At 37.8% G+C, this 9080-nt stretch overlaps 1 protein-coding gene across 1 annotated transcript in view; it reads left to right on the top strand.

Moving 5' to 3' along the window:
* Positions 1-9080, top strand: part of osbpl10a (oxysterol binding protein-like 10a) — a 77158-nt gene that overhangs the window by 19812 nt on the left and 48266 nt on the right. Inside the window, exons 3-4 of the mRNA XM_032535595.1 lie at positions 1032-1111; positions 4109-4177. Coding sequence (XP_032391486.1) covers positions 1032-1111; positions 4109-4177 — 149 coding nt within the window. The remainder of the gene's footprint in view (positions 1-1031; positions 1112-4108; positions 4178-9080) is intronic.

Raw genomic sequence — 9080 nt, 5'->3', positions numbered from 1 at the left:
AATTACTCCAGTAAAGTATAGATACCCAAAATTTCTACTTAAGTAAGGTCAAGCCCATATGTAGTATGTAGTGCAATGTAGTGCCCCCGGGCACTAAACCTAAAAGGCCTCGACCAACTCAATCTGACAGACTGGAGTGATAATGTAATCTTGATTATGTAATCTTGATTTATTTACAATTTATTATTATTGTGAAATTAGTGTTCATAAACAATTAATGTATGGTCTTTCAACAATTTCAAGAGAATGATACAACAATTTACTAAATTGTAAATAAATTACTAAATAAAAAAGATATTAAAGCTTGTTTCTTGTGGTACCATGTTGGGGTCAAAAAACCTTTTCCATGTATCGGTTCAGACTGAGTGAACCTGATCTTATGATGTTGGAGCTAAAAAGATTTACAGGAGGCTGCAATTTATATGAAGTTTGTATTGCGAGTACTTAATCATTTGTCCAGATCCTTAACCAGGAGTTAATAATTATTCAATCAACAAGCTTGTTAAATTTGAGGATACTGAATATCTTTTTGTTTTGGACTCTTGATAAGTAAAAAATCTAGACATTTGAAGACATTACCTTGAGCTCTGGGAAATAAAAAAAATAAAAGTTTCTGACATTTCATAATTTATAGCCTAAATCATGTAAATCCATCCTCAGATATTACAGTAATTCAGCATTTTCTCTTATTCATTGTGTCATGGCCCTGAAAAGGCATTTAGAGAGTAAATTGAAATTAAACTGACAGTTTATAATATTTTTAGAATAATCTTAATAATCTGGTGATTACTGGTATCTTCTTTCAGCAGCCGTTAAAAGCTTTGCACGAACATAGGGCAATACTTTAAAAGTTCATCTAACAATAAAAATTCAATGGATGTGGCAATGCTTTAAAGCAGATCATATAGCTACATGTTGACCGGAAAGTGAACTCATGTAAGGGTTTATTGCTGATTCTCAACATCTTATGTGTAGAAAGGAAGTTAAGTCTTGTAATTTTATTAATGTATTTTTGTTCTGTGTGTCTTTAGCCCCCGATGCCAAGATGCAGCAGTTTTGGATCAATCAGCTTCAAGCGTGTGCCAGACGTCACTCTGACAGTAGTGCCAAGGTAAAACAAACAAATACACACACACACACACACACACACACACACACACACACACACACACACACACACACACACACACACACACACACACACACACACACACACACACACACACACACACACACACACACACAATGACTCTGTTCCAAGCTCTTACGCTATGTTGCGGAATGCCTCTACTGTTCTCTTGAGATTACTGTTTTCCTGTGTCTGTTTATAAATGTGACAAGTTTCCAATTTCAGTAAATCTCAGATCAGTTTCATGAGTTCAACTATTTGCAGCACTGTGTGCAGATGCAGGTCCTCCACCAGCTAAAAACCCTCTGTACAGTCCCACAAAATCCAGGCCCTCTCTTTCTTTCTGTTCCACTTTTAGTCCTTTAGCTTTTTTTAGTGAGTCTAAAAGTGACAGATGTTATTTTCCCATGCCATTTTTCAATTCAAATGGCATAATCTCCCATGGGATTCATTCAATATTCCCTCTAGAGTTTTAACGGTCTTTCCTGGATTTCTTTGTCCTCCTGTCATTATTGGCATCATGGCCTGTTAAAATTACTTGTTTTCTCTATATAGTCTTGCAGCAGCTTCCCCCTGCACCTGCATCTCCGTAAATTCTTAGCCTAGTTTGAACACACGTTTACAAACTGGACATTTACACTCAACACAAACTAGTTGTTACTTAATATTTACACCCAGTAATGGTGTAACTAACGCTATAGCTTTATGTTGTGGACATTTGCCAAAACGTGGGGACATACCTTTATAGAAGCTGTTGCAGAGGAGTAAATGATTTAAAATTTCAGAAAACTAATAGGTTGGGGATTTTTTTTTAGGTATTTTGATGAATTAACTTGTATTAAGATAAAACAAGTTGAAACAGATGTTAAAGTTTTTTCAAATTCTTTTTACATGAAAGTAACAGTATTGAGTCAACTCAATTGGGGAAGTTTGGTCTCAATACAATTTTTGTAACATAGTTTATGCAACGTTCATGTGTTATTGAGAGATTTCCTTCATTTTCTGGCTCCCTCTTCACATTCTCTCTATGAAAACAAACACAAAGTACATCCAGTGTTGCAGACCTTAATATGCCAGACAAACAAATGCCATGTCTCTGCAGACAACGAGTAATGCTTCCTAATTAATGAAATCAGTCTGTGTTTTCTTTCTTTCTTTCTATCTGAGCACCCCACCTAAAATTGTTTAATTTAGTGAAAATAGTCAACAAGATGCAGAAAAAGAAAGAACAAGTGAGGAGTTTTTTAAAATAAAAAAAATAAGAAAGCATTTTTGAGATGGAAAAAAAAAACCAAGACTGACACCCCTTGCAGAGCTGAGCTTCCAAGTGTCATGTGTAGCTTCTCCTGCTTGTCTGAATCGAGAATATTTTTAGCACTTCCAATGACAGAAGACCTAGCGATTTAGGGGAAATATGGCAGCACACTCATGCTGCTTTATTTGAGGATGAGAGTGTCACAAAATACCCCTGGTTTCATTTTATTTCTAAATGATAACTGTGATGGGTTAGTAGAACAATTTATTTATCCACAACCACACTTTTTTAATATCATGGATTCATATTTGGGCATTTTGAAGGGTTTTAGCGTAGACTTCCAGGAATTAGTTGTTGTATGTGTGGGGGATGTCTGTACTTCTTGTGGGGTGTATCCCCATTTACTTCTAGTGGATCTAGTGGAGAATGAGGCAAGAAGTAATCCAAACTTTATTTCTTTGGCAAACCTTTGGCATTAAAGTTGATTTTGTACTTGAAAGCTCTGAAGGTGCTTTTGGTCTTGGTCTTTGCTGCAGCTGTGAATGAACAAGCTGATGTTGGGATGTCTGAAATATGTTTTGAGCCAAGTTCAGTGAAGTGACTGATTTCATAACACTGATGGTTACTAGTCAAAAGCTTTTGCAAAAATCTGAGTGGCATTTCCAGTTTCAAAGACTTTTGACAAATTAGCTTCTTTAAAGCTGGTTATTCTAGTTTAAAGCATAATGACCATGAATGCCAACTGTGCCAAACAGGGATTATATTTGTTGACTTGGTGGATGAAACTCTCATTGTACAGTAAAGCTATCCAGGACTGAAGGAATTCAATGGTGAATTGTAGGTGTGGGATTATTTGTATTGTTATGAAAGTGTCTTTAGAGAAGTTGCTGTGGTTAGATGATGGAAAGGGTCAGACCAACATGTAACATAAGGGGATGTGTTTGTGGACTTTGATTTAACACAGTACTGCAGGGACTGGTGGGAGAGATTAGGATTTTAAATTGATTATGGAAGATGGCCCGCTGCAGGCTGACGCTGGAAAGCCACGGTTCCATACGGAAAACACTATTGGAGAAAGACGGTTTATGATTGAGGAGATGTTTTATTTTTCCACAACACAACTTTTGTAAATACACCTTTTTTTAAACCTGAACTACACACCAAAGAGCAGGCTGGCGGAAAAGAGACGCTGGAACTGCTCCTAGCACATGAGCGGGCTGTTGCTCCCGATGACCGACGCTAGCTGGCCCGGCTCCAGAATGCAAAACCACACGATGGCTGGGTGAGTCAGTTTAACACAGTTAGGTAGGAAATGTATACAATCATCCAGGCCATCTCATTTTCACGCAACACGCAGGGAGAGGAGACCAATACCAATAAGGTTACATGCTAGGCTAGCCTTTTGGAGCTGTGTGTTCTTTGTGGTACAAGCCCAGGTTTGCTTTGGCTCTGCAGCAATACCCTGTATGATATAAACATTTGCTACATTTTGCAGACATGTCACTGTCAAAAGAAGACAAAAAAGTGTGAATGTCGTGATTATTATTAAATCTGTGAAAAATATTTTTTTTTAAACGTCAAAAACTAACAAACTCTGTTGAACAGTATAAAGGAGGAACGCTTCTTTTGTACATATCAAACCATACAGCCCCTTCCCTGGTGCCTTGCATTGGAGCAAAATATTTTCTCCATTAATCTGTTTGTATTTGTGGATTTGGTTTCAGGTGAGGAAGCTCAAGGGCTCAGATGAACACTTGAGTGTGGAAAGAGCAGGAGGAGGCCAGGAGGTGCTAGTAAGTCAAACACACATCACTGAGCACTTAAGATGCACTTCCTGTTTGACAAAGATATATTTTCACCTTTAAACTGTAGAGAAGACAGAAAACTGCAACAACTGTCCTGCATTTTACATTTTCTTTCCCATGCTGACTGCCACTTGCACAAATGCTCGCTTATTCAACATGTAGCTCTTTGCTTTACTTCAAACTGCTGCACAGCTGGAGCAAGGGGAAAGTCCAATTACTCTGCTCAGCCGTGATGAGAAAAGCAGTCTAAACACGAGAGAAAATTGGATAAGCAAGAAAAGGTGGAAGGAGGAAGACAGTCTATCACTCTTTTTCCTTCTGCCCTGCGGAGCTGAACGGGCGTTTTGTTCCTGTTCGTTGACTGTGCGGCATTGCCACTGCAGCTGCTGTTATTACTGTACCCACTGTTGTGGTCTAATCCTTCCCTGAGCTACACTGTCTGCCTCTCAGATCATTATCGCAGCTACTCTAGCAATGTAACAGCCAGCAGTGGAGGCTCTGCGACATCTCTGATAACAGAATACGTTTTGCAGGATTTATTTATCACACAAAAAGGACCAGGGCGGGGTTCATTGTCCTGATCTTTATTAGAAACTATGGAAAAACAAGTCCTCACCCATTTTATACTGTTGATCAATACAAATTCAGTAAATATTTGTCTAACTTGACTTATGGAGGCTTATATTTTGAAGTTTATGAGGTAGAAAAACAAAAACAGTATGAGGTTGAGTATGTTGGTATTTTAGATTTTTTTCAGCATAGATATTGCATTGCTTGTTTTGAATAGATGGGGGACAAAAGCAGGAACACCCAAAGATATTGTGCAATTGTAAAATTGTATCACAAATTGTAACCACATGCCATTTGCCAATTGGGCTGAATCAAAACTTTTCTGATCTCTCTCTTTAATTACAACACACAAATAAGCTTTGATATAAGTTAAAAAAAAAAGCGCTCAAAAAGTTTCAATTTCAACTCAGATTTTCTTATGCACAAGTCAGTAAATGTGCATAACAACATGTGGATGGAAAAGCACCTAATGAAAGAGAAACAAAGAAAAGTTGCTGCTTTATGCAGTTAGCCATAATCGCTGACTTGTTGTTTTATAATTTAGTTGTTAATCCTTCTTGCTGTTCCACAATTTGTAAAGACAAAACCGTTGGAGGCATGCTCAGGTTGCTTCCGATACACACATTTCCTGAATCTCTACAACGCAGGTGTCCAATGTAAAGTTAGCACAACCCATTGAGCCACAATGGCCGCATTTACACACCAGGTTAAAATAAACTGTAATTATCCTTTAAAGCATGATAAAATACGATTGTGTATGATGCACATGTGGAGTGATATCAGCAAATGAAATCTAAAACTGAACTCTAAATCCAAACCCAAACTGTTGGTATCTATGTCAGAACTCCCGTTAAATATAAATCTAGCTTCAGTTGGTGTTTTCACACAGATTTCATTACGGTTAACATCTACATTTCCATGACAACTGGGCCAACTCCATTAGCTGATATGATTAAAAACGGTCCATTATGTAGCAGTTCATGATGATGACAAAACGGCTGTCTTCAAAGTCAAGAATGAACTTTGAAACTCAGTGAAAGAATCTAGTGCTACTGTATTTCATCACAAGTGTTTCCTTTTACAACTATAGAGAAGCAAAGTCCCTCCCGGGGGACCACCATGGGACCTCAACTTGGAAAAAGAGAGACAAATTATCTTTTGATCCCGTTTGAATTTAGCCATGGATTACACATGGTGTTTATCTGCTTGATAATTTTGCAAGTCAAGAAAGTCTGTTTATTGTTAAACTGTTGAAGTATAAGTCTGTGAAAATACATAGCCTAATTAGAAAGAATCCACACTTCAAAGTCGCATGGATGATGCTCATTTGAGCAAAGGATAACGTTGCTTGTTCTCTTGCTTATCTGCTGAAAACACTTCACTGGATAAAACACATTAGGTAAAATAAAATTACTCGTGTTGTGCAATAGATCTAAGCTAGCTAGCTAGCAAGCAAGTTGAGTATCAAGCTAGGTGACGTAAATTGTGTGAGATGAGAGATGTAGTTCACTGGGCGGTTTCACACTAAACTAAGTGGTCATATGACAAACCTACGGCTAACTGAGACTTTCTTCGGTTGAAAAATTATCTTTTAAATTGACAAACATCAGATTTGTAATCCATGGCTCAATTCTACCCGGATCAAAAAATAATTTGCCTCTCCCTGATCACTATCGTTCATATTTTTCAGGTTTTTAGAAATACTGAGGTTACCAAATTGTCCTAGTAGAACTACACCTAAAAATGAATTGGATGGCCAGTAAGCTATGTCAGACCGACTTTACACTCATCTGGACCTTCTCTCATTTTATACACAACCTCTAGTTTTAGTTAAAAAATGCAATTTGCAATCTGCCTTTTCCCATTGGTGAAACCTTCTGTTATATGTTCACACTGACAACTACTGCCTAAACTGCATTTATTTAAACTTTATTTATAAATCATTTATAAATGTCCAAATACAAACAATTCTTTCTTATTTAATTAATTTTGGGTACACGGTTAAAGTATGCGGCATCTCCACAAGTAAGCAGAACAGTAAATTGACTGCCTCCCCTTTCTCAAGCATTGCAGACATTTCTGTTGATCAAATGGGCAGAAATAATAGGAAAATGCATAGATTTCAGTCAAATAAGGTAACACAGACATTGCCTTTATCACTGAATAGCTAATTGTGTGTAATTAGCGTTTTTCCCTGTAGTCCAGAAAATGACATGTCAGCAGCTGACCGTTGCACCATCTACCCACGCTGCCTCTCACAGGGCCAAGTCCGCCCACGGTCGAGTGACAGCGAGCACCTGTGAAGCAGCAAGCATCAGGACTTCTTTTACCCATGAGCTTAGTCTGTTAAGCAGAGTATACATTTTGCCTCTTCGTGTTTATGATTAGAAGACTGGAGTTCCAATCATGGTCCTAACTTACCAAGGCCTTGAATTTATAACATGACTGTATTTTCAAATTTGGTTTGTAAGGGTAGACGTCACAGCAGTGGTGTATGTGTCCTCTATAGTGTCTGTCTTGCCTTCTTTATTGAACCATTGCAGTGTTTTTCATATACTTTCTGAGTCTGCTGTGTGGTGACTCCAATATAAATTAAGGTCCCAAGATTACTGCCGAAATCTTCTTAACAAGTCATTTGTTCCTGTAACTTAAGTCATAAAACTCCTTAAAGTTAAACAAAGTGAAATAATAATCCAGTGTTGAATATTTGTACTTTTCCACTCTTTACTTTTTCCAGTATAAATCAATGTGTTTCATGTACTTCTTGTACTTCAAAACATGTTTTTATTTTTTTTTATTCAAGCCTGCAACACCCTTTTTTCGTATTTTAAAACATAATGTCTCTCTCTTTCGCTCTCTCTTACTGTCTGTCCCACGCACCCGGCTTAAGACCCGAGGTGATCATGCTTATGATCAGATAAAGACATACCTGTTTAGACAGGCGTTTGGTTGACTGATATGCACCTGATCTGCACATTGTTTTTCTTGTGTCTACCCTTGTAAAAACCTATGTCTGTAAAGCACACTTACTTTACAATAATGACCATATTTCTGATTTAGAGCTTTAGTCCACTTTAGGCATTACAACCCCTATATTTAGCATGTTCCTCAAACCTGTGCTTGATACTTTTCCTTTCATCACTCCCCCCCCCATCCCTTTTCCTCTATGCATTTTATTGGTCGGACATTCTTCTTTCCGTTCCAGTTTACTGAAATGCTTGGGGCTTTGTGCCAGTTTTGAAGGACGAAACCTCAGCATGTCTTATCTGTTCGCACTCCTGATATGCTGTTTCCTTTTCTGCAAACTCACGCCTCGTGGCTTAGCTTTTCACAATACAACAGTGTTCCCTCCTGTAAGCTGATTATTTTCTTCTGACACACAAGGACCTGCCCAATATAACCACCTCCTATTCAGGGTTTTTCCATTGAATTACAAAGAAAGAGCTCTCATTTTTGTAAAATTTTGGGTTTTAAAATGCAGTTTTATCCTAAAACAAACTACTCAAAGAAGCAGAATAACAAGCAATTCATGCTTAGTCATGTACAGTATGTGAATGTTAATCTGTCATGTTCCTTATAGGTTTGATATCCTGTGAGCAATGTCATGGGGTGGAAATTGTTTATTTGATCATTGATCTATTTTATTTTCACTGCTGCCTGACCAGACCTCTGTTCTCCTGTGAGGGATACATTGTTGGTGCCTAGTCTCTCTGCGCTGCTGTGCACTAATACAGAGTAAAGACAGAAGAGAGAGATAGTGGTCTGACATGGCTTCCTGTGTGAGCACAGAGGTCCGCGAACTGAAGAGACAAGCAGAACAGAGGGAAGGCGAGGGAGGCATCAAAATGAAGAATGGGATGTGACTTTAGCTCTGACACAGAACAAAAACAAAACAAAAGGGATTACTGCTTTTTTTTCTATAAAACTCAGTTGAGGTGTACTTTTGAATTTACAAACCTGGTCGTGGCACCTAGTGTGTAGTTGCATTTGTCAGGAAAAAATGTTTTGGAGAATTCGGTTAACTAGAGCCCAAACTAATGGGTTCTCTGAAAAAACATGCCTGTTAATGATAATAATTTATTTAAAAGTGTACATAAGACAATACTTTACACACAAAAAGACCACCAGAATGTTGTTGAATAACAGCAGTTACACCTTCATGCACACAGATACAAGCCAGTGAATTACTCTTAATAACTAGATAAATGCAAATACATTAATAGAAACATACGTAACAATTTACAAGCAAGCATTCACTTGTTCCAGCTTCTTGTGGCGATTTGTTTTTTTCCCTGATTCTTGGATGACTTGATTTAAAAAA

The sequence above is a fragment of the Etheostoma spectabile genome, chromosome 14, assembly GCF_008692095.1.
Source record: "Etheostoma spectabile isolate EspeVRDwgs_2016 chromosome 14, UIUC_Espe_1.0, whole genome shotgun sequence".
NCBI lineage: Eukaryota > Metazoa > Chordata > Actinopteri > Perciformes > Percidae > Etheostoma > Etheostoma spectabile.
Note: the sequence above shows the minus strand (reverse complement) of the source record. Positions and strands in the feature narration are given on the sequence as shown.